We start from the raw sequence: 26298 nt of genomic DNA, 5'->3' as shown, positions 1-26298 counted from the left end.
TCTAGTGATACATAATACATAATTGGCATCATTCTGACCTAAAACGCCCAAACTATTGTTCATTACAATAGAGTTGATAAAGAAGGCTATACTTCCAGACAGCAATGATTTGTTGCTACAAATGTGTACAAAAACTGACAAAGACTGTTCGTTTACCTCAGTTAACTGTTGTGGAAACTGTTGGCAGAAGTCAACATGAACCTGCAGAAGATTAAAAAAAAAAGTATTATTAATTGTTTCAGTGATTCCAGTTGGTAACATCCCATAAAATGAATGCCATCTCTACTTATTAAAAACAACACTAAAAAATATAGACGCAAACTGTGATTGCGAGTTCACAGAGGAATAGGCCCTACAGGCCTAAGCAGCCCAAGAGGTCCAATAATTTGTTTTGAGCAAATGATTGACCTTTGATATGAATGCATGAACTATTCTTTTTAATGTCAAGCTTACTTATGAGGCACTAAAGGCCCAAAAAACCAAAATATTGTATTGGTAAAATAATTCCGATCATTGAACTAGATCACATGCTGAGATTAGCTTTGTCTGTATGTTTGGGTTTGTGTAGTGCTTTATGTAAGCAATACGTTTCAGTCATTTCCAGTCTTTGATCAGTAGATTGAGTACCATCATACTGATATTACATAAATAAAATAAGACATCTTAGAGAATTAAACGGTTAATTTCTGGTCAGGCAGTCTATGTTTTGATATAAGATGCAATTACAAAGTTATTTAGCTCATTGTTCTGAATCAAACAAGACCCATTACTTGTCAATTCTTTATAACAGGATTGAAGCACGTGTTTTGATGATTTTAGAGGTTTTTGTGTACTGTAGCGCCCCTGCCAGTCAATTTGGATAAAACTTGGCATACCTCACAAAAACCTCAATCTCAAAGTGTTTCAGATTTTAAAAATGTAAATGTGCCATATTTTGTCAATTGTGATTTTTCACCGCACTCTAAATTTCTCCTCCGCTTTTTACCCATCTGTGCAGTTAGAACACGAACACACACACACACACACACACACGTGATTACTAGGTGGCTGTGGATCACACGTGCCCAGAGCGGTGGGCAGCCCTAGCCCGGCGCCTCAGTCATGGCCTCAGGTCTGGGAATAGAACCCACGACCCTCCGGTCACAAGACTAGTTCCCTACCACCAGGCCATGACTGTATATGTATATATCACAATACATATGACAAACTACATAACAGACTACTAAAACTTCTGTATGGAGGCTACTGTTCCCACAAAAACTGTATATTGCTCTTCGAACAACAAGCCGTGGATTACTAGCAATGTCAAGAAGCTCCTCAACCAAAAGAAGAGAGTGTTCAGAGACAGAGCTAGTACAGAGTTCAGGCATATACAGGGGGAACTCAAGGTTAGACATGCAGAGTCCAAGAAGTCCTACAGGAACAAAGTACAGAAGCTATAGGAAAACTACAACTTTTCTCTGTCTTGGCTCCAAGGTGGTGGAATGAACTTCCCTTGTGTGTCCGAACATCGGAGTCACTTGCTGTCTTCAGACGCCGACTGAAGACCCACCTCTTTCAAGTGGACTTTGCATAATTATGCTTTGTCTATTGTACTTTATCGTCTCTTTCCTCAGGTATTGTGCATAATTGGGTTATAGGAATTGTTTACTGTCTTTTTCCTCAGGGGATGTGTATATTCAGGTATAATTGTTAGGTATCATTTGACTTTCGTCTAGTAGTTTTTCCAGCTTAGAGTACCTTGTGTTCAGGACTATCTATTCTACCTTGGAGATTCCAAGCAACTACATAGCACTTTTGTAAGTCGCTCTGGATAAGAGCGTCTGCTAAATGCCATAAATGTAAATGTAAATGTACATGAAATAGGTCTGGGAATTAAAGGAGCTACATAAGAACACACTTTATTCAGTGTGAATTTTGTACTGTATAAGAACACACACTTTTTTCAGTGTGAATATTGTACTGTGTAAGAACACACACTTTATTCAGTGTGAATATTATACTACTACAGTATGACAAAGTCAACTGCCTGTCTCTTGCCATTACAACAGTACTAAAATGTGTTGGTTACAACATAACAAGCTTGCAGCATTTACATGAAACTCAGCAGATATTAAGCATTTAAAAAGGAGCTCTGATGACATAGCTGTTTCTATGTTATATGCTAACTGACATATTTCAAATACATTGCTGATTAATTAATTATTACCAATAATAATTAGTATTAATTATTAACTACATAATTAATACATAATATTATGAAAGAGACTCACCATGCTGGAGAATCCACTGTTCATGGCCTCATCTTTGTCCATCAGTTCTCTCTGGTAGGGCCCAAAGTGTGTACCGACCGCAATAGTCTGACCCTTGTTAAACACTCCCAATCCGGCATCAGGAATACTGGACTTCCGAACCTCCAGACCAGAGGGAAGTGTCTCTCTGGCTGGATCTGTGACCCCCACAGGAACAGGTGTACCTGGTAAGATGACAGGTGAATCGTGAACTTCATATGTATCGTTGAAATAAGATCTCTGCTCCTGAGAGTCTGGAATAGCAGGAGACAAGAAAGGAAAGAACTGATAACCAGAGAGACCTCATTTAAAACTATAACAAGTAGTGCTAAAATTAATTGGAAAATTGTACATGACTGTCAAGAGAACAAAAGTCTGTTGAATTTGGACAAAAAAATTGCATGTCAAAAAGTTTTCAGTACAGGACATTATACAGGAGAATGAGATGGAAATTTCTGCTTTGATGCACCACTCCTTTAGTGAGGAAGAGTTACACCCTCAAAAACTTTGATATTTGATGCACCCGATTTAAAATGCACAAACTGAAGCAGATATTTTTATTTTCATAGTCAAACTGAACTTATGATACTACTGTACAAGAAATGAAGAAAAACAAAAGAATGTAAGATGACTCTTCTCAGGTATTTTTCTATCTTTTAGAACACTTATGCTATGGCGCCCTTAAAAATTATAAGTTGGAATGTTAACGGCCTTAATAACACCATTAAGAGATCCAGAATTATGGCACATTTGAAGCGTCTGAAGGCTGATGTGATTTTTTTACAGGAGACACATTTGATTAATTCTGACCACTACAGACTGCGGGCTGCCAATGTGAGTGAGATTTACCATTCGTCTTATAACTACAGAATCAGAGGAGTTGCTATTCTGATTAGATCAGGTGTTTCATTTGTGATGGAGAAGTTTATTTCTGATAGAGCAGGGAGGTGGTTAATTGTAAGTGGCACATTACTCAACAAACCAGTTTTACTTGTAAATTTTTATGCACCCAATTTTGATGATCCAGAGTTCATGCGTAAGTTAATTAGCTCTATTCCGTCTCTTCACACCCATTCTTTAATCATGGGAGGCGATCTGAATTCTGTTATTGATCCAGTATTGGATCGTTCCTCCTCAACTCTCATTCCAACTTCACTCACATCTCAAGTGGTGCTTGACTTTTTTCTACGTATGGTATTTGTGACCCCTGGAGGGATTCCAATCCCATGACTAAAATGTTTTCCCATTATTCTCATGCTCATAGGTGCTATTCCCGTATTGATTATTTCTTTGTTTCTAAATCTTTAGTTCCTAACATATCATCAGTTCATTATCACCCTATCATAATCTCTGATCATGCACCTCTCTCATTAGATTTAACTTTCTCAAATTTTCCCCATCAAACGGTGTCCTGGAGGCTTAATTCCTTGCTTTTAGCTGAGGAAGATTTTTGTACTCACATTAGATCTTCAATAGATGACTTTTTACATTTTAATGCGAATGGTACTGCTTCTGCAGCACTTCTCTGGGAGACTCTTAAGGCGTATTTGCGCGGTCAAATTATATCTTACACTGCCCATTCTAACAAACAATACAGACTAGATCTACAGAATCTCACTGATAGACTTGTAAACCTGGATAGTCTCAATTCGGTTTTTCCGTCACCTTCTTTACATAAGGAACGTGCCGAAGTTCAATTACAGATCGATCTTCTGACAACTAAGGAGACTGAGCGACTTCTTTTATTCTCTCGTAGTAAATACTATGAGAGTGGTGACAGACCCTCACGATTATTAGCTCACCGTCTAAAGGGCTTCACCAATTCTAGATTAATCTCACAAATTAGAGATGAAAATGGTATTATGTGCACTGATCCCCTGTCGATAAATCGCTCATTTCAGGACTTTTACCAAAAACTTTATTCTTCTGAGTCAGTTGATGATGGTGTTGAAATGTGGTGTTGAAATTTTTTGATCGTTTATCATTTAAAACGGTGGAATCTGCACAAGTCTCTGCTCTTGACTCACCCATCCAACTATATGAAATACTTGAGGCTATTTCTAAAATGCAGTCAGGGAAGGCACCGGGTTTGGATGGTTTTTGTACTGATTTCTTTAAAAAATTTAGCACGAAGCTCGCCCCCCTTTACTTTTGCAAGTTTATAATGAGGCCCTAGCGGTTGGTGTATTACCTCCTACTCTGACTGTAGCATCCATCTCCCTTCTATTGAAAAAAGACAAGGATCCAACACTTTGTTCTTCATACAGACCATTATCCTTACTTAATGTGGACTATAAAATTTTAGCCAAATTATTAGCTTTACGTTTGGAATCTGTTCTCCCTAATATAATTTCATTAGACCAAAATGGATTTATTAAAGGCCGTCATCTTTTCTCTAATATTCGAACTTTGCTCAATGTTATATCAACAGGCGGTTCTGCAGTTCATCCTGAAATTGTTATTTCATTAGATGCAGAAAAAGCTTTCGATAGAGTGGAATGGTCATATCTGTTTGAAGTTTTATACAGATTTGGTTTTGGTCCTGTGTTCATTTCCTGGATAAAATTACTGTATAGTGCTCCACGTGCCTCTGTTCGCACTAATGATACGCATTCTGCATATTTCTCTCTGTTTAGGGGAACTAGACAGGGATGTCCATTATCCCCTTTGTTGTTTGCATTGGCAATAGAGCCCCTTTCAACACCAATAAAAACTTTGCCTCAGTTTCAAGGAATTCAACGCATGGGCACCACAATGAAGGTTTCACTTTATGCTGATGATCTGCTTTTATTTGTAGCTGACCCATCTAACTCCATTCCTTATATAGTGGATACATTATCAGGTTTTGGGTCCTTCTCCGGGTATAAAGTGAACCTTCAGAAAAGTATTTGTTATCCTATCAACCCACTGGCCAAATCTATGGTTAGAACACACATCCCCTTTCATTTCTCTGACCGTGGGTTCAGATATTTAGGAGTTTTTATCACTCATTCGCTAGAGTCTACTATCCGCAGTAATTTTGATCCTTTAATGTTAAAATTGAAGGAAGATCTTTTAAGATGGAGAGCCCTTCCATTGTCCATGATTGCCAGGATTAACACGGTGAAAATGAATGTATTACCTAAATATTTATTTTTATTTCAAACTCTCCCAGTAGTTCTCCCCAAAAAGTTTTTCACTGAATTGGATAAATTGATTATTAACTTTATCTGGGATGGTGGATCACCCAGAATTGGATTGTCCCTGCTGCAAAGATTTAGATCTGATGGTGGACTGGCTCTCCCAAATTTCCGTTTCTACTATTGGTCTGCACATATTCATAGAATTCTTCTTTGGATCAAGAATCCTGATCTATCATGGTACAAATTGGAACATTCATCTGTGACAGACTCTTCTATTCCTGCCCTTATTTTCACATCTTTACCGGTGTCTCTGGTAGGTAAAGTAAAAAATCCAGTTGTTAAATCTACACTCTGTATCTGGTATCAATTTAGGAAACATTTTAAGTTTTTATCTCCCTCTATCTTGCTACCTGTTTTGCACAATCGTTTATTTCCTCCTCCTCGTACAGACGCAGTTTTTCGACGCTGGCATGAACGTGGCCTCGTTTCTTTTTCTGATTTTTTTAAAGAGGGCTGTCTCCGTAGCTTTGCTCAGTTGCAGTCTGACTTTCAGTTGCCATCATCTAATTTTTTTCGCTATTTGCAACTGAGGCACTGCTTATCCACATTGTTTCCATCATTTAACACTCGATCTGTATCCCAGCCTTGGGAGCCTTTGCTTGATTTGAACCCCTCACAGAAATCTCTTACTTCTTTAATATACTCACAGATCATGACATTTACTGAGATCACTTCCATCAAGACCAGGACTACATGGGAGCGAGAGTTAGGGATTGGTATTACGGATGACTTGTGGAGTGGGGCAATCAAAACTATACGTACAAGTGCACCCTGTGTCAGACTTCAATTTTTGCAATTCAAGGTTTTACACAGAGTGCATCGATCAAAGTCACAACTGTCCAAATTTTACCCGTTGTCAGTAGACGATTGTTGTAATAGATGTGGCGGTTCCCCTTGTGACCTTAGCCACATGTTTTATTTTTGCCCTTCGCTGACTAATTTTTGGACCAGTTATTTTGATTGCCTCACCAAGGTCACTGGTGTGAATATTTCTCCTGATGTGTCGCTTGCCATATTTGGATACTCAGTGGATTTGTCTCATTTGTCGGCCATGCAGTCTGGGGTTTTGGCCTTTACATCATTGATAGCCAGACGCTGCATCCTTCGTCTGTGGAAATCTCCGAATCCTCCTGTAATTTCGCTTTGGCTTAAAGATGTGTTACAGGCGTTGAAAATGGAAAAAATTCTGGCAACTTCTAATGGCCGTATCACCAACTTTTATGATAAATGGAGCGGTTTCCTTTCATATATTGCATCATTGTCTTCCTTATCTATTGATTGAGAACCTCCCCCTTTGTATTTTTCTTTCATTTTTCTTTCTTTTTCATTTTTTTTGTTTTGTGGGGGTTTTTTTATTATTATTATTATTATTATTAAGTTGGCTTGACAAAGCCAACTTGCTGTTCTTCTTATTATTATTATTCCTCCCAAAATCTGTCAAACGCTATTTCGTCCACAGCTTTTAAGATAGAACCACCAAACTTTGTAGGAACCTCCGCCCTATACCCATATATCGTGCTACTGCTTTTTAGAAAGATACACCACCTGCATCCCTCCTTTCTTTTCCTCAATCCGATCCATTTTTCCCCATAGACTTTCATGGGGCCAATTTTCAAACTGCTCTCATTTTGTCAGATTTCAAGATAAATCCACCAAACTTGATATACATGGTCCAGTGATGGAAAGAACGAAAACAACAGCTTTTCACAACTATCACTCTTTTATCCCTTCTTTTTCACCCATTCACTTCCATTCATTTTTCACTGCCTTGTAGCTCGTATGTTTTACATGCTATTACCACTAAAATCACTAGATATAGTACATCTGGTCTGATATCAGTAAAGATAAAACTATTTTTTACCACTCATTTTGTATTCATCCTTTTTTCATCCCTCCATTCTCCCATAGGAATACATTGATTTTACAACTACATCAGCTGTATAGATAGTACAACTAAATCTGCTGTACTGACTCAGCTGTATATATGCTAAACATGGTGTTAAATGGTCTTATATCGTCTAAAATTGCTTTTTATTTTCTTCTATTTATTCTTTTATCATCCATTCATCCCTCCATCCTCCCATTAGAAACAACTAATATAACTCAATAAGCTGTTTAGATAGAACAACTAAAAATGCTATACCATTTCAACTGTATATATGCTAAACATGCTGTTATATGGTCTTATATGGTCTAAAACAGTTTTTTATTTTCTTCTCTTTGTTCTTTTTTCATCCCTTCATCCCTCCATCCTCCCATAGGAATACATTGATTTCATAACTACCTACATTTTCAAGATACAGTGATCAAACCTTGTGACATGACTCAGTAGCTGATCCTTAGCACCGCACTGAATATCATATTGATGCCATTTGTTTATCCTCCCATTCTATCATTTCATTCATCCCTCCATCCTCCCATTGAGAACCAGTGATTTTCTAACTGCCTTAATTTTCAAGATACAGTGATCAAACTTGGTGAAATGACTCAGTAGCTGATCCCTAGCACTACACTGAATATCATATTGATGCAATTTGTCTATCCTCCCTTTCTATCATTTCATTCATCCCTCCATACTCTCATAGTAACCCATTGATTTACTAACTGCCTTAATTTTCAAGATACAGTGATCAAACTTGGTAAAACTACTCAATAGCTGATGCCTGTCACTGTACTGAAGATCATATTGATGCCATTTGTCTATCCTTCCCTTCTATCATTTCATTCATCCCTCCATCCTCCCATATGATTCAATTGGTTTTATAACTCCACCAGATGTATAGATAGAACAACTAAAACTGCTGTACTCAACTGTAAATATACTAAATATGGTCTTACATGGTTTTAAAGTTTTTTCTTCTATTCATTCGTTTTCATCCCTCCATCCTCCCATAGGAAACCATTGATTTTTTAACTGTTTCAGCTGGTAAGATAAAACAACTATATTTGCTGTCCTTATTGAACTACTATGCTTTTCTGGGACCAACTATTATCATTTAACATACTTAACATTGTCTTCATGCTGTTACAACAAGCTTTGTCAAGCCAACTTAAAGTTTGTTCACAAACTTTACTTTCTAGTTATTATTATTATTATTATTATTATTTTTTTTAATCTTCTTTATTTTTTTGTTTCTGTTCATTTATATATTGAGTCATTTATTTATTCGCTTAGTTTATGTAAATCATTTACACATATGCTACCTTGTATTCTGTTTTCATATTTACATTTGATTGTATTAATATTTTAAAATTAATAAATAAATCAAAAAAAAAAAAAAAAGAATGTAAGATGGCCACGTACCCTTCAGTGATGATAATGATTCTAAAAAGGCCTATGAAAAGTAGACCAATCAGAGGGCAGCGAACGGCAAATCAGGACTTAATATAATTGGACAAATGGAGTAAACATTTCATTTCATAGATCATATAAGAAAGAAAATGGACATGTGATATTTTCTTATTCCTCGAGTTTTGCAATGTGTTTATCGTGCTTGTTCATATCACGATGAATGTACAACTTATTGCTCAGAACTAGTGGAAGATTGATCAGTCCACTGAACTTCAGCATGTATAACTGGATGTGTTTGTGTGTGTGTGTGTGTGTGTGAGAGAGAGAGAGTGAAGACTGTTCCATAAGATACCTCTTGCAATATAAACTCATCAGTGAGAGTACAACAGAGCCCAAGATTGGAGTTACACTATACACACAAAGATTCAATACTCACACCCGCCACATTTCTATATGCTAACCTGACGTATGGGATCTGGGCATCTTCTGGACAGTTCCATTCTGGTGGTCCATAGGGGTGCTGAGGTGCACAGAGACTGATGTCCCTTCCTTATCTGCAGTGGTACAGGCCTCTGTCTTCACATCCTTATAAACGTAATGATCAAGGAACAAAACTCATGAAACAAACTCAGAGGGAGTTGAATTATGCTGTTTGCACACTGTAAAACCCAATAAGCTCTGGAAACTTGTAAAATAAATAAATAAAACAAATAAAATTAAATAACATTTCAATGTTTAATAACCTTTTTAATCTACACTTACTGTTCATTTTATTGTTTGTTTACCATGTAAGAGGTCTTTGTAGTTCTATGATTAAACACTGTAGCCATTTGTTTCTCTACATATTTCATCCTCCTTTCACCTAATTTCTTCAATAGTCAGGACACCCTAAGGACCACCACAGACGGGTATTATTTGGGTGGCGGATCATTCTCATCACTTCAACGACATTAACATGGTGGTGATGTATTAGTGTATGTGGTGCTGGTGTGAGTGAATCAGATAGCAGTGCAGCTGTGTCACAGATGGACTGAGAGAAGTTCACCACCCAAAAAACATGCAGTCCAGAGTGACCAACACATACTGTACAGCAACAGACGAGCCATCCTCTCTGACTATAACTACAAGGTGACCAACATGTCCACCAGCTGCTCTGTGCTGGTCCTGTTGAGATACTGAATGGATGAAAGGGGGACAGTGTGTAATTGTGGAACTACAAAGTGCCCCTACATGGTAAACAAAACTGACATAATGCACAGTGAATGTTGAAAATATATGTGGTAATAGTTTTCAATTAATTAAGTGATTGAAAATTACAATCACAATCATATATACATGGAAGAGGATTAACTCTTGAATAATGACTATGTTGCAAATAATATTGAATAAACAAATTTGCCCTGGCATCTAAAGAACATAACTTGCATTTCCACTCCATTTAATGATCTAGTGATACGTAATACATTATTGGCATCATTTTGACCTAAAAAGCCCAAACTATTGTTCATTTTGAGCATTTTGTGTTGCGGGTCTAAAGCTGTGGAATAGTCTTCCCGATGCACTGCGAGCTTCATCTTTAGATGTTCTCAAAACCAGACTCAAAACTCATCTTTTTAAAGTAGCATATGGATGATACTTTGTATCTGTCTCTATGGTCATTTTATGTTGTATGTGCACTTACCTTTTTATTTTATTATTATCTATTGTACAGTGTCCTTGGGTCACTTGAAAGGCGCTTTTAAATAAAATGTATTATTATTATTATTATTATTACAATAGAGTTGATAAAGAAGGCTATACTTCCAGACAGCAATGATTTGTCGCTACAAATGTGTACAAAAACTGTCAAAGACTGTTCCTTTACCTCAGTTAACTGTTGTGGAAACTGTTGGCAGACGTCAACATGAACCTGCAGAAGATTATAAAAATAAATAAATTTATAATTATTTCAGTGAATCCAGTTGGTAAAGTCCCATAAAATGAATGCCATCTCTACTTATTAAAAACAACACTCAAAAATTTAGATGCAAGCGGTGATTGCGAGTTCATGCAGGAATAGGCCCTACAGGCCTAAGCTGCCCAAGAAGACCAATAAGTTGTTTTGATCAAATGATTGACCTTTGATATGAATGCATGAACTATTCTTTTTAATGTCAAGCTTACTTATGAGGAACTATAGGCCCAAAAGACCAAAAGAAATTGTATTGGCAAAATGATTCAGATAATTGAACTAGATCACATGCTGAGATTAGCTTTGTGTGTATTTTTGGGTTTGTGTAGTGCTTTATGTAAGCAATACTTTTCAGTCATTTCCAGTCTTTGGTCAGTAGATTGAGTCCAAGTACCATCATACCGATATTACATGAATAAAATAAGACATCTTAGAGAATTAAAAGGTTAATTTCTGGTCAGGCAGTGTATGTTTTGATATAAGATGCAATTACTGTTCTTTTTAATGTCAAGCTTACTTATGAGGCACTAAAGGTCCAAAAGAAATTATATTGGCAAAATGATTCAGATCATTGAACTAGATCAGATGCTGAGATTGGGTTTGTGTAGTATTTTATGTAAGCAATACTTTTCAGTCAGTTCCAGTCTTTGGTCAGTAGACATAAATAAAATAAGACATCTTAGAGAATTAAATGGTTAATTGCTGGTCAGGCAGTGTACCTTTTGTCATAAGATGCAATTACAGTTATTTAGCTCATTGTTCTGAATCATACAAGATCCATTACTTGTTTGAATTGTGCTTTTGATGATTTTAGAGGTTTTTGTATACTGTAGCGCCCCCCGCCATACCTCACAAGAACCTCAATCTCTAAAAGTGTTTCAGATTAGGAGTTGATCACTTAGGCTACATGGTTTATGAGTTATAGTAATACAGGTCATATATGGCCACAATGATTTAATGGGAAAATGGACCAACCTGAAAACTTAAAAATCCACATGCCATGTTTACTATCTAATATCCAAACGCCTTCTATAAAGAGTAATATTTTGACTCCAGGGAGTACAAACAGGCCTATATGATAGCAGAATGGAGGTTGGGTGATATTTTATACTGATAAATACATCAACACACACCGACTCCTTTACCTACTAACTCACCTCTTCACAAGAGCTCATCCTGCCAAGTGTCAGACAAGTAAGCCACCTTCTTTATCCAAGGTTATTTGGAACTGAAAATGATTATATATAAAGCAAATGTACAAATAATTTCAAAATACATCATGCAGAACCAACACATACATTCTATTTCAAGCTCATATTTCATTAACATAGTACTTCATACAATGAACAAACAGCGGCATGCAAACATCTGGACTCCACTGGTCACAATTCCTGTTATTTTCCATGGTTAAGTGATCATAAGATGAGCGGATCTCTAAAACGCATTTCAACAAGATTACTGTATTATTGTTCTGTATAATTTCAAAGTGAAATATTTTTCAAGTTAGGACAGGCTAAGAGATTAAAAAATAATAATTTTACCAAGAGGTTAAATAGCTTGTTAACACTATGGCTTGGTCAGTAATTGTTAAGAAAGGTCAAATGATTTAAATTTCATAGCTTTATAATCACTTTGACTCCACACACCCTTTCCCAAAAATGAGTAGTCCTTTAGACAGCTGTACAGAGCTTTTAACTTTAAAATAACTGATGGCCACACAGCAGGAGATCACTCAGATCCTAGTATGATTAAGAAATGTCAGTAAATATGGAACAACAGAGGAAATGTTGAGGTCTGGATGACCAATAAATGTTCAAAGAGATCTGCTCATAGGATCTATAGAAAGGCCAATCATGTACTTTTAACTGAAAATATCCATCAAGAAAATGGCTGTAGTAGACTCTGGAGTAGCTGTGCATTGTTCTACCCTACAGTGTACACATCTCAAATAAATGTTTACAAGCTGTGGTGACAAATGTGAGGTTCAGTGCTGACCATGCAGGATGCCTGAACACAGTAATAAAATATTAAACGTCATCTTTAACTTTATGCATTTTGGATATCTGGTCATCTTACTCATAATAAATAATCACAGGAATAGACGTTTTAACTATGGAAGCACAAACATTTTCATGTTGCTGTATGAAATACATTACTGTATATGTAAACGATGTATGATAACCATGTTAAATGATTTCATGGTTTCATAATCATAATGTATAACTGTATAACCAATACATGTTGTCAATCAGCAGTTCAGTTAGAGTAACTAGTGACATTTATTCAGTATCTCGCTAGTTCGTTCACCATTAACGTATACCGTACAAATAAGGCAGAATCCTAAAGGAAACGTTTAACATCTAAGGTAAAAGAAAAGATAGTTTAGTTATGTAGTCAACTGTTAGTGAATGAACTCGACAGTCCAGTATCTGCTGAATCAAATTAGAAACTCAACTTCCATTATTGTTCTGAGGAAACTGCAGCTACTGACAAAACAGCTGTGACTCGGCTAACCGCGCTAGGAGAGCCAGCTCGCTAACTTCAGATTAATGTTCTTGGTGCTTTAAGCAGAACCCATCTCCAACAAAACACGACTAGTTCCTGATACTCCGCTCATGTCTGTTTGAACATCCTTTCAGGACAGTGTTGTGTAAAGACGGCTAGCCAGGTAGATGAGCTGAATTATCTAACTAGCTACCTACCAGGTCCGCTCAATCTTGGTCAGGAAAACTGAGGTGACTGGTGCTGGCGGCGAGATTTAAGGTGCGTTTATATTCGCAGTTCGGTTCCCTCCGGACCAAAGCAGCACATTAAACACCGTGGCGTTTTAGTCCGGGTTGGTTTAGCGTTCACACTCGCGTATGAACCCAACAGTGAACCAAATGTTCAACTCTGACTGATCAGCGTTGATGCTGCTTCCCAACACCAACACAGATAAAACAGCTCTAGATCCGTTGGGCTAAATGCGCGTGCGGGAGATTCGGGATGTTGCTCCAGATCTCGCGAGATGAACAAATAAACCCGCTCTGTCAAATACTCTAAACAAAGATCACTGTGAAATGTTCTTGTATTCAATGCAAACATGCAGGAGAATAGAAAATATAGCAAATAAACAGGACATTCAGGGGTGCCCACACCTTTTCAGCTTGCAAGCTTAAGATGACCTGGGGGCTACAGAGCCTATCTATTAACTAATTCCCAAGTCCCTATAACAAAGAGAAGGCTCAAACACTCAAATACAACTAAGTGGCAGGTGCATAGACTCCACCTTTAACTCCACATTGTAGTCAATTGGTATCTAGTCACACATAAAAGCATCATACACACTTTTAAAACCATTTGCTATTTATGAGGACTACAGTACTCTCTTCATAAAGGCTACAAAATATAATTAACCTTGAAATATTCAGTTAAGTTAGAAATGAATAGAAAATCATAATTACATATGTCAAACTATGTGTCCCTCTGTCCTTCAAAGGTGGATTTGCTATCTGGCAGATCGACAAGGTACTTCAATCACTCCACACCATTTTCCACAACACTCCTGCCAGAAGGGAAGACTTCACCACCCTCACAAAGTCGTCCGTTTTCCTGTTACCTTTCTGTGGCCATCGCTGGATCGAGAACCTGCCAGAGCAGAGCCATTGACGTATGGCCCCAGATTGAAAAGTACGTTGATGCAGTTACAGACAAACAATTCCCGCCTCACAGAACAGCATCTTATTACCCTCTCATCATGGCGAAGTTTCACTTCTTTATGGCGATCTCCAGGACCTTCACACTATTCCTCTCAAAATACCAAACAGACGAGCCTGTGTTGCCATTCATCATTCAAGATTTGACTGTGCTGATCAAGGTAATGCACAGATGACATGGTTTTAGCTTGTTGTTTTGAACATCCCATATGAGTTTAAATGTGTTCTTAAGCATTGTACTTCTTATCTTCTCAGAGCCTACTTAAGAAGTTCATCAAATCCGAGGTCCTGAGAAGCATCACTCCACTTCAACTTGTCAAATTGGACTCCACTGACAAGACGGCAAGAGTTCCACTCAAGAATGTCGACATTGGCCTGGGGGCAGAAACCTTCCTGAAGGTAAATAATGAGAGATTTTTGCTTGCCTTGCATCAATGATTGCTTCACCACATCCTAAACTATGCTATTTGATCCATATGCCATCTGACATTGTAACAAATGCATAATCATGCACATGGTATTATGAGTATATATATAGGCTTATTGTGCCACATGTGTAGCATGAAATACAACTTTTAAGCTATGAAAATTCACAAATAAAGGCTCTGTCATTAGATTTAGATTCAAAATTTTGATCAGGAAAGCACAAGCCAGGGACATGGCCAAAGTAATGTGGTAATCAGGTTTTTTTTCCCACCACTCCTGTTAGGAACTCCAGAGTCGGCATCAGAGCACTGTAAGTGAACGCAGAGAGATAGAGTTTAGGCAGGACTGCATTACAAAAATAGTCCAAAAACTTCAGATGAAGAAGCCTGTTGAAGTATGGTATTGTCAGGCAAATGGCTTCCTTGGACCCAAGAAACATGTTCTCTGACCCATACTTGTCCAAGGAGAGAATGAAACGTCTTGTGAATAAGTTTCTGCAGGAAGGCCAGCTGTTAGGAGGCGTCTCTGACGGTACTTAACAATACAAAAGCTAACAATACAAAAGCTATTAAATCTGTTGTATGTTGTCACAATTTAATATCATATGCAATATAAACTTGGGTTTTTCAGTCATCTGTTTGTTTGACTCATGGTTAACTTCCTCACATTGTGTGTTTGTTTTTATTAGGTGATGTGATAATCCAGCAGTTTGAAGCATGCTTGTCACTGGAGGCAAAATCAGGGTGCTGATGCCGGGGTTGGATGTGCCATTGCCGCAAGAGAATGTGCTGATGCCAACTCCTACCTGAGGCTCACCATCTGCACTGAAGGGACTGTGACTACTTGGCCTGGAATTAGAACTACAACTCTAAATATAACTATATATTTATAGTTATATATATTTAACTATATTTCGACTATAAATACGGACTTCTGCTAGTGGGCCGTCCAAAAGGGGATGGGTTCTTTTTTGAGTCTTTTTCCTCCCGAGGTTTCTTCTTAATCCCCGTCATCATTGGGAGTTTTTCCTTGCCACTGTCGTCTCTAGCTTGCTCATTAGGGATCTGGACCCATACAATTGTAAAGCTGCTTTGTGACATTTGTTGTAAAATGCGCAATATAAATAAATTTGACTTGACATATTCCTTAACATTGTCCTTGAAACAGGACAGACATAAAGTTCACACACGAGAACAGCACCCATCAGGGGACATAGCTCCATAGGCATAGCTGCTCCATGACTCTCCATGACCCCTACAACCTGTGAAGTCAAGTAATCTGCCACAGCATTCATATATGTATTTCCTTTGGGTGTGGTTACGTGTGCGTGTTCATTTATCACACCTGTCCCATTATCGTAATGTGTCGCCCTTGGGCCTTATGTTTAGGTATGCGTGTCTGTGGTGTGATCTGTGCTCTTTGTTGAGTCTACCCCAGGAGTGGGCAATAATTTTGTCCAAGGGACCACATGAGAAACTGTAATGGTTTTAAGAGGGCCACACATACTTATATGGGTTCTGCACTATAGATATCTTAATAAAATAAATACTGAATGAAACATTACAATGATACAATGAAAATGTGGAGGACAATATATCATTAATTAATGACCTTGTGAATGTTAAGTTAAAAAAATACTTTTTGCTGTTGAAGAAAGTGTTCAGTTCTGTGAAAGGAATGATTATTCTCATTAATGTTTTCCATGATCATTGTACTGATACTAATAGAATGATTCTTTAAGTCTATAGCTGGGCCTTGAGTGAATGCAGTAATTTACACTGAGGCAGCAGTCCCCTGAAATTAACCAGTGTGAAAATCCATATTTTTATTAGCTACTAACTCGTGATTTAGTTCTGTATCAGTTCTATGAAGTAACACTTACATCAGGGACATTAAGGAAACAGAAGGTCAGGGGCAGTGTTAACACCTACCTTCTCTGACGTACTAGCGCAAATAAAACGTCAGCTCAGGACGGCGAGCCCAGAGCTGCCATGTATGCTAGACATGCTGTGAAACTTTCAATGACTTGCTACTCATTGTATTAATAATTCTCAATTTGGCTCAAGTGTTATTTTTCCACCACACTGTTTAAATAAAAACTAGCATCACATCAATCACATAGCTGCAGCTCATCCGTCATGACTGTAGAGTTTTTCCTTACCCCATCAGTAACTGGGCTGTATCACCACTCTCCACACATTTATATCAGTAACTGGGCTGTATCACCACTCTCCACACATTTACAGTTGTGATCAAATTTATTCAACCCCCACTGAAATAAAGTGTTTTGGCCAGTTTGACATTGATTTTGATCATTTCAGTCATCTTATTTACAATTATATCAAAGAGGCACTTATAAATTAGACAAACATAACATAATATTTATGATGGAATAACCACAAATGTCTTTACTGTGCTCACATCATTATCAGTTTTATTCAACCCCCTAGTGACATTATTTTTTAGTACTTAGTACAACATCCTTTTCCAGTTATGACAGCTTTCAAGCGTGAAGCATAGCTTGACACAAGTGTCTTGCAGCGACCTATGGGTATCTTAGCCCATTCTTCATGGGCAAAAGCCTCCAGTTCAGTCACATTCTTAGGCTTGCGCACTGCAACTGCCTTCTTTAGGTCCCACCAGAGGTTCTCAATTGGATTTAAGTCTGGTGATTGCGATGGCCACTCTAGAATGTTCCAGCCTTTCATGTTCAACCATGCTCTAGTGGACTTGGATGTGTGCTTCGGATCATTGTCCTGTTGGAAGGTCCAACGTCTCCCAAGCCGCAGGTTTGTGACTGACTCCATCACATTTTCCTCCAAGATCTCCTGGTACTGAAGGGAATTCATGGTACCCTGCACACGTTGAAGCTTTCCTGTACCGTTAGAAGCAAAACAGCCCCAAAGCATAATTGACCCCCCGCCATGCTTCACAGTAGGCAAGGTGTTCTTTTGTTCATAAGGCTGGTTCTTCCTTCTCCAAACATAGCGCTGGTCCATTGTCCCAAACAGTTCTAATTTAGTTTCATCTGACCACAGTACACTGTTCCAAAACCTTTGTGGCTTGTCCACATGACTTTTGGCATACTGCAGTCGACTTTTCTTGTACTTTGGAGTCAGCAAGGGGGTGCGTCTGGGCGTTCTGGCATGGAGGTCTTCGTTATGCAGTGCGCGCCTTATTGTCTGAGCTGAAACTTCAGTGCCCACATCTGACAGGTCTTTTTTCAGTTCCTTAGCAGTCACGCGGGGATTTTTCTCCACATTACGCTTCAGGTAGCGCACAGCAGTCGCGGTCAGGATCTTCTTTCTGCCACGACCAGGTAACGTTTCCACTGTGCCCTTTAACTTGAACTTGCGAATGATACTTCCGATAGTGTCTCTTGGAATATTTAACAACTTCGCAATCTTTTTATATCCATTGCCATTCTTGTGAAGAGCAATAACCTCTTCTCTTGTCTTCTGGGACCATTCTCTTGCCTTCACCATGCTTGGAAACACACCAGTAGATGTCTAGAAGGAGCTGAGTATCACAGTCCTTTTAAATCTGCCTAATTGGTGCTTATCATGCTTGATTGCTGCTCGTTGACATCCACAGATGTTTTCAATACCTGATGGAAAACACTGGAATGAACCTCTGTTCTTAGGAGTGGTAGTCGTAAAGGGGTTGAATAATTGTGTCAATGAAGAAATCACAAAAAGGCCATTTAATACTTTATGACAAAAAAAATTGATGCTATCTTAGTTGCATTTAGTTCTTTAACAAGTCCTTGTAAGATTTCATTATGAACACAATTACAAATGTGCACTGAATTCCATAAAACCCTTCGCAGCATTGGGGGTTGAATAAATTTGATCACAACTGTATATCAGTAACTGGGCTGTATCACCACTCTCCACATACATAGATCAGTAACTGGGCTGTATCACAACAGCTCCACATATATAGATCGGTAACTGGGCTGTATCACCACTTTCCACATATATAGATCAGTATCTTGTAACTGTATCATTACAGCCCAGAGCCACAACATTAAAGTAAATATCTGCTTTGTTTTGCAGCTGAATGTCCAAATTCCCCTCAATCCGTTTTGTAAACTGAGCACACAGCTTTACATTTTACTTAAGTAAATTAATATTTAGGAGCCCATTCATCATTAAAAACCGCATTATGTAACAATCATTCTGGTGTACTGTTAGCTGACATGAGTTAATTTCTTGAAAGTTGTCCAACACATTCGGCGATGCATTTGAGTGAAGGTGCATGAGAGAACTGACCAGACAGACACAAATTTAAAAACAAAAATAAAACAGCTGCCTTAAAAAAGCAGTGAAGTTTTCTTTCATGCACTTATCACAGGTGTCATATTCACATATTTACTTTTGACTTCTAACTTATCAACGATCTCACATGGGCCAGTGGGAGACAGAGGGCCAGATGTGTCTGTACAATGCCTAGCTCTGGTCTACCCTGTGGTAGAGTCTACTTCCATGTGTGTGTGTTAATGGTCATCATTGTTGAAGCGTGACTGCGCTAATAAATAAACACATTTATTTAAAGAAACGCCTCGTCTTCTACAGCTCTCTGAATACGTTATGTATTTTTCAAAATGCTTAGTTTACATCATATAGACCACTATCCTTCAAACCCCAATTACAATGTCAATATTTACTTTTTATGTCATAGACATCACTTTCTGTGGCAGTGATACATAGATATGTTTACCCATGTTAAACAGTAACTAAAAACTATTGATTACTTCACATTTTTCACCAATGCTTTACAATTTCATAGCGTAAAAGACATACTTGAAACTTCAGCAGACAAAAAAGCATGTGGTGTGGCTAAAAGCTCTTCATGTCGTGTGTTTTGAAGGTCTTCATGCGATGTGATTTTGACTTCTACCTAATTCTATCCCATATGAATGTGCTGGTGTCTTTGTAGATTTCTCTGCAGAGTAAAACTCTTCCCACACTCTGAGCAGTGATACGGTTTCACTCCAGTGTGAATGCGCTGATGTTGTTTTAAACTGCTCTGTTGAGTAAAACTCTTCCCACACTCTGAGCAGTGATACGGCTTCACTCCTGTGTGAATGCGCTGGTGTTTTTGGAGATTGCTCTTTTGACTAAAACTCTTCCCACACTCTGAGCAGTGATACGGCTTCTCTCCTGTATGAATGCGTTGGTGTTTGAGGAAAGCACTCCGGTGGGTGAAACTCTTCCCACACTCTGAGCAGTGATATGGCTTCTCTCCTGTATGAATGCGCTCATGTCTGAGGAGAGTACCCTGTTGGGTGAAACTCTTCCCACACTCTGAGCAGTGATATGGCTTCTCTCCTGTATGAATGCGTTGGTGTTTGAGGAGAGTACTCCGGTTGGTGAAACTCTGCCCACACTCTGAGCAGTGATAGGGCTTCTCTCCTGTGTGAGTGCGCTCATGTCTGAGGAGAGTACCCTTTTGGGTGAAACTCTTCCCACACTCTGAGCAGTGATATGGCTTCTCTTCTCTGTGAATACGGTGGTGTTTCTTGAGATGACCTTGCATAGTAAAACTCTTCCCACACTCTGAGCAGTGATACGGCTTCTCTCCTGTATGAATGCGCTGGTGTATGATGAGAGTACTCCGTTTGATGAAAGTCTTCCCACACTGTGAACAGTAATACGGCTTCACTCCTGTGTGAATGCGCTGGTGTTGTTGGAGATTACTCTTTTGATTAAAACTCTTCCCACACTCTGAGCAACAATACGGCTTCTCTCCTGTGTGAATGTGTTGGTGCTGGTGGAGATGACTGTGGTTACTAAAACTCTTTCCACACTCTGAGCAGTGATATGGCTTCACTCCTGTGTGAGTCAACTGGTGTTGGTAGAGATGACTCTGTTGACTAAAACTCTTCCCACACTCCGAGCAGTGATATGGCTTCACTCCTGTGTGAATGCGCTGATGTAGTTTTAAACTGCTCTGTTCATTAAAACTCTTCCCACACTCTGAGCAGTGGTATGGTTTCTCTTCCCTGTGAATACGGTGGTGTCGTTTGAGATAACCTTGAATAGTAAAACTCTTCCCACACTCTGAGCAGTGATATGGCCTCTCTCCTGAGTGAATGCGCTGGTGTTGTTGGAGATTGCTCTTTTGATTAAAACTCTTCCCACACTCTGAGCAGTAAATTCTCTCCTTTTCCATGTCTCTTTGCAATTGTTGAAGAGTTGTCTTAGAGGATGTTTGTGGAGTACTTTTGAGATCAAGATTTTCAATTTTTCCTGATTGAAAAAAGACATCAATGTGAAATGCATTATAATTGTGACAAATTTTAGGAGTGGAATATTCAATATGTTGAATTTGGACCAAAAAAAAAAGCATTCAAGAAATTAAGAAAAACAAAAGAGTGTAAGATGGCCACATAACATTCAGTGATGATAATGATTCGAAAAAGGCCTATGAAAAGTAGACCAATCAGAGGGCAGCAAATCAGAGGGCCAGTGGGCAAATAAGGTGAACATTTGATTTCATAGGTGAAATAAGAAAGAAAATGGACACGAGAATTTTTCTTATTCATCGAGTCTTGCAATGTGTTTAGTGTACTTGTTCATATCACGTTGATAACTTATCGGTGAGAAATAGTGGAAGATTGGTCAGTCCACTGAACTTCAGCATGTATAACTGGATGTGTGTTTATGTGAGAGAGAGAAGACGGTTCCATAAGTTACTTCTTGCAATATACACTCATCAGTGAAAGTATAACATAGCCCAAGATTGGATTAACACTATACACACAAAGATTCAATACTCACACAGCCTCCACATTTATATATGCTAACCTGACGTATGGGATCTGGGCATCTTCTGGACAGTTCCATTCTGGTGGTCCATAGGGGTGCTGAGGTGCACAGAGACTGATGTCCCTCCCTCATCTGCAGTGGTACAGGCCTCTGTCTTCACATCCTCATAAACATAATTATCAAGGAACAAAACTGCTCATTTACCAAAACTCGTGAAACAAACTCGGACAGAGTTGAATTATGCTGTTGGCACACTGTAAAACCCAGTAAGTTCAGAAAACTTGTAAAAATAAATATATAAATAAAACATATAAATGAATTTAAATACATTAAATAACAATTTATGACCACCTTCGTAATCTACACTTACTGTTCATTTTATTGGTTGTTTACAGTGTTTAATTATAGAATTACAAAAAGCTCTTACATGGTAGTCATTTGTTTCTCTACATACTTTATCCTCCTTTTACCTCATTTCTTCAATAGTCAGGACACCCTAAGGACCACCACAGACGGGTATTATTTGGGTGGCGGATCATTCTCATCACTTCAGCGACATTAGCATGGTGGTGATGTATTAGTGTATGTGGTGCTGGTGTGAGTGGATCAGATAGCAGTGCAGCTGTGTCACAGATGGACTGAGAGAAGTTCACCACCCAAAAACATGCAGTTCAGAGTGACCAACACGTACAGTATGGTGTATTGTGTTGTGCAGTCCAGAGTGACCAACACATACAGACCAACACTGTACAGCAACAGAAGAGCCATCATCTCCAACTATAACTACAAGGTGACCAACATGTCCACCAGCTGCTCTGTGCTGGTCCTGTTGGGGTCCTGAATGGGTGAAAGGGGGAGAGTGTGTAATTGTGCAACTACAAAGTGCCTCTATATGGTAAACAAAACTAACATGCACAGTGAGTGTTGAAAATATGTGGTCAGTAAGAGTTTTCAATTAACTACTGATTGACATGTGACAGCCAGACTATAGACAAATGTCACAATTCTGTTGATGATTATTGATAATGAGATCCTTGTGAATAGTTTGTCACCACGACTGTGATTATATGAAAAACCAACAGCAAAAAAATCTAAGTGGGCGGAATTTAGGTGTCCAAGAGGCCTTTTCGTTTGGCTTGATCCAAGGAATACACCAGAAGATGAGTTAGATGTTTTTTTCTTGGACCTATGGTGAGGGAAATATGGACCAAAATGGAAAATCCTGCTCAGGAATAGGCTCATGAACCTGCTGAAAATCTCTAGGACACTCATTTGTCTTTATGCCGAACTACAATGGAGACAGAGACAAACATCTAACTTATACCGGGAGTTATTCAACCAAACGGATGCCTGTAGAAAGCTGATGTTGAGACTCATTTTGTTTTAGCACCAGTTGGTGTGTCTTGGTTTTTCTGGCCTACCTGTGCAGTGGCTATTACATTACACAGGAACATCTATTTACTGCATGATACTCATTGCATAATGAAAACTACAATTTCAACTAATTAACAAATGTAAAGAAAATGTACAGCTAATGTTCAAAATAGCACATACAGATTAGCAAAATTAAAGGTTGTGTTTAAAATCAGAGTTTGTATGCAAATATCTTTTAGGTTGTATTACACAGATGTCTAATGTGGTCTATATTTACTCAAGTTAGTTTTATAGTCAGTGAGCTTTACATGTACCAAAAGTAAATAGGCAATTTACTTTCTTCGAGAATATTTAATGAAAGAAATGTTGCCTTTGGAGTAAGATCATTTAATTTCATAATGCAAATGCATATTGTCTTAATAAGAATTGTGTACCAATATCTGAATAGCACTTTGTTTGTATCCTGCCAATTCATTAAACTATTTTCTAAACAATAACACAATGATGGGAATTGAAACGTATAGTAGTGCTAAGGACTGCACATGTCTGTACCAATATTTATCTTCACAAACAGTATTATTCAAATGTCAGATGCACGTAAAACTCCTACAGCCCTGAGTGAAAGTAAAATCACAAATGTTTTACCTGTGATGGAACAGTACTCTCCCCCTGAGGTTCAGAGAAAGAGCTGGAGTGTTTGATGGGTTTGGCTTCTACTGGTTTCACTGGGACACAGCCCAAGCCTATTGCTGCTAGAACACAGAACCAAAATGGCAACATCCATCCCTGTAAGACCTATATAAACTATCACTGCTCATTCAAACCATACCGCTTAAATGTGAAACTCTTCACATGGGGGGCATTTTCTATATAACAATTTTTCTCACATTTCTCCAGTTGCTGTCCCTCCATCTTTGAGAAGTGCGCTTTTATCTCACTGCAATCCATCTGATGAAACAAGAGACAATAAGGTAGTCTATTTCTGAAATAACATTTATTTAAACAAGTACATACATCAAAACAACTCAACTTCCATTATTGTTCTGAGGAAACTGCAGCTACTGACACAACAGCTGTGACTCGGCTAACCGCGCTAGGAGAGCCAGCTCGCTAACTTCAGATTAATGTTCTTGGTGCTTTAAGCAGAACCCATCTCCAACAAAACACGACTAGTTCCTGATACTCCGCTCATGTCTGTTTGAACATCCTTTCAGGACAGTGTTGTGTAAAGACGGCTAGCCAGGTAGATGAGCTGAATTATCTAACTAGCTACCTACCAGGTCCGCTAAATCTTGGTCAGGAAAACTGAGGTGACTGGTGCTGGCGGCGAGATTTAAGGTGCGTTTATATTCGCAGTTCGGTTCCCTCCGGACCAAAGCAGCACATTAAACACCGTGGCGTTTTAGTCCGGGTTGGTTTAGCGTTCACACTCGCGTATGAACCCAACAGTGAACCAAATGTTCAAATCTGACTGATCAGCGTTGATGCTGCTTCCCAACACCAACACAGATAAAACAGCTCTAGATCCGTTGGGCTAAATGCGCGTGCGGGAGATTCGGGATGTTGCTCCAGATCTCGCGAGAGGAACAAATAAACCCGCTCTGTCAAATACTCTAAGATCACTGTGAAATGTTCTTGTATTCAATGCAAACATACAGAAGATTAGAAAATATAGCAAATAAACATGACATGCAGACAGAGTGAGAGTACAATATTGATTTTAATGGAAGTGATCACTGTGTACTCCACATTTTGCCTTTTGTAGCAATTACAGACTGGGAGACTAAATACTGTCAAATACTGTTGTAATAATAATAATAATCATAATAATAGTAATAATAATAATCTTTATTTGTATAGCACCTTTCATACATACATGCAACTCAACTTTTTTACAGAAAAAAAGGAAACATTAAAAGGAAGCAAAGATAAGAAGAGTTTATTATCTAAATTAAAGATAAAAAGGAAACAAACACAATAAAATAATGAAATAAAGTGACAAATTATAAAATAATTGACAACATAATGTAATAAAGTAAATAAGATGGAGAGTTTCTTAACTAAAAGCAGATCTAAACAGGAAGGTTTTGAGATTCTTCTTGAAGCTGTGCAGGGATGAAATGCCTCTGAGTTCTTCAGGAAGAGAATTCCAGAGCTTTGGGCCATAGTGGCTAAAAGCACCCTCGCCAATCTTTAATCGGCTTTTAGGAATCACCAGTAGATTACAGTTTGAAGACCTGAGAGACCTGACTGGAACATATTTAATCATCATTTCACTGAGGTAAAGAGGAGCAAGACCATGAAGACATTTAAAAACCATGACTAGAACCTTAAAATCTATTCTAAAGCTGACAGGTAACCAGTGCAGTGAGTGGAGTGCATGTGTAATATGATCTCTCTTTCTCCTGTGGGTCAGAACCCTTGCAGCAGCGTTCTGAACTCGCTGTAGGTGAGAAATAGAGCTCTTTGGAAGAGCAGATAGAACAGCGTTACAATAATCTAGCCTTGATGTGATAAATGCATAGTCAAGTTTTTCCACTGTCAGCAGGAGAGAGCATATCTTGGACCTTAGCGATGTTTCAAAGGTGAAAATAAGCTGTCTTGCATGTAGTCATGATGTGTTATTTGAAGCTGAGCTCATTATCAAAGGTGACGCCCAGGTTCTTTACACATTGTTTGGCATTCAGATTAATTTGATTTAAATAAGTCTGGACATCATTTCTTTGTGAATCACTACCAAGAACAAGAACCTCTGTCTTCTCTTTATTTCATTGCAGAAAATTGTCAGACATTCATGTCTGTATATCATCTATGCAGTCAAACAGTGAGCAAATTGATTGTAGGGCTTTAGGTTCTAGAGAAATGTAAAGTTGAGTGTTATCTGAATATTAAGATTAAGATTAGATTAAGGTTCTTTATTTGTCACATGTATAAGTTGTGGCGATACAAGATACACAGTGAAATGAATATGTGACTGTTCCTAGACTATGCAGCAGTAAAAATAGAATTACAATTAAATATATAGATAAATCAACAATTAAATAATTTACAATTTACAATTAACAGTATTTATAAGATATCAAATATAAACTATAGAAGTAAAAGAGAATAAATAAATCTACCATGTACATATAAATGAATCTATAAGTGACTGTGTGATTGATAAAGTGACTGAGTGTCTGATAAGGTGATTGTGTGTCTGATGAAGAATGGAATGGACCACATGTGTGTTGTGTTTTGTGTATCCGGTGTGTTTAGTGTCCGAATGATCTGAGGTTAAAGGCTCCTCCTCAGCCTCTCAGTTCTGGCCCTGA

The 26298-nt window shown here is 38.2% G+C and overlaps 2 protein-coding genes and 1 long non-coding RNA gene across 7 annotated transcripts in view; 1 reads left to right on the top strand and 2 right to left on the bottom strand.

The window, feature by feature from the left end:
* Positions 1–24400, bottom strand: part of LOC143484148 (uncharacterized) — a 30997-nt gene extending 6597 nt beyond the window's left edge. Inside the window, exons 1-7 of one of the 4 annotated variants that reach the window (XM_076982717.1) lie at positions 14674–14801; positions 14160–14563; positions 11874–11944; positions 10630–10674; positions 9227–9350; positions 2274–2545; positions 157–201 (exon numbers count right to left, since the gene is read on the bottom strand). In XM_076982717.1, the coding sequence (XP_076838832.1) occupies positions 157–201; positions 2274–2545; positions 9227–9350; positions 10630–10674; positions 11874–11891 (504 nt within the window). In that variant the 5' untranslated portion in view covers positions 11892–11944; positions 14160–14563; positions 14674–14801. Of the gene's footprint in view, positions 1–156; positions 202–2273; positions 2546–9226; positions 9351–10629; positions 10675–11873; positions 11945–13418; positions 14133–14159; positions 14564–14673; positions 14802–24261 lie in introns of those variants that run through there. The other 3 variants (XM_076982716.1, XM_076982715.1, XM_076982718.1) reach the window with 3 other exon arrangements.
* LOC143484223 (uncharacterized) lies at positions 14471–15676 on the top strand. Its single transcript, XR_013122574.1, has 3 exons — positions 14471–14572; positions 14667–14810; positions 15526–15676. It is a non-coding gene; the product is annotated as an uncharacterized LOC143484223 (long non-coding RNA).
* LOC143484181 (uncharacterized) lies at positions 19416–24400 on the bottom strand. 2 transcript variants are annotated; one of them, XM_076982799.1, is made up of 5 exons: positions 24262–24400; positions 23872–23932; positions 23630–23736; positions 21650–21773; positions 19416–21091 (listed from the first exon to the last, which is right to left on the bottom strand). In XM_076982799.1, the coding sequence occupies exons 2-5, from the start codon at positions 23930–23932 to the stop codon at positions 19746–19748; spliced, it is 1638 nt and encodes a 545-aa protein (XP_076838914.1). In that variant the 5' UTR covers positions 24262–24400; the 3' UTR covers positions 19416–19745. The 2 variants fall into 2 exon arrangements, 1 of the variants encoding a protein (XP_076838914.1); XR_013122566.1 differs by lacking the exon at positions 19416–21091 and having other exon boundaries at positions 21649–22796.
* Positions 24401–26298: the final 1898 nt, after the last annotated feature.

The sequence above is a fragment of the Brachyhypopomus gauderio genome, chromosome 20 (assembly GCF_052324685.1).
Source record: "Brachyhypopomus gauderio isolate BG-103 chromosome 20, BGAUD_0.2, whole genome shotgun sequence".
In the NCBI taxonomy this organism is placed as follows: domain Eukaryota; kingdom Metazoa; phylum Chordata; class Actinopteri; order Gymnotiformes; family Hypopomidae; genus Brachyhypopomus; species Brachyhypopomus gauderio.
This window is presented reverse-complemented; position numbering and strand designations above follow the sequence as displayed.

Bases quoted from the DNA above. Each gene is read 5' to 3' on its own strand.
- LOC143484181 (XM_076982799.1), bottom strand. From the start codon at position 23,932: ATGGATTGCAGTGAGATAAAAGCGCACTTCTCAAAGATGGAGGGACAG. The intron at 23,737-23,871 runs GTGAGAAAAATT...TCTGTGTTCTAG, and splicing joins GGGACAGCAACTGGAGAAAT to CAGCAATAGGCTTGGGCTGT. The intron at 21,092-21,649 runs GTTAGCATATAT...TTTTTCAATCAG, and splicing joins GCCCAGATCCCATACGTCAG to GAAAAATTGAAAATCTTGAT.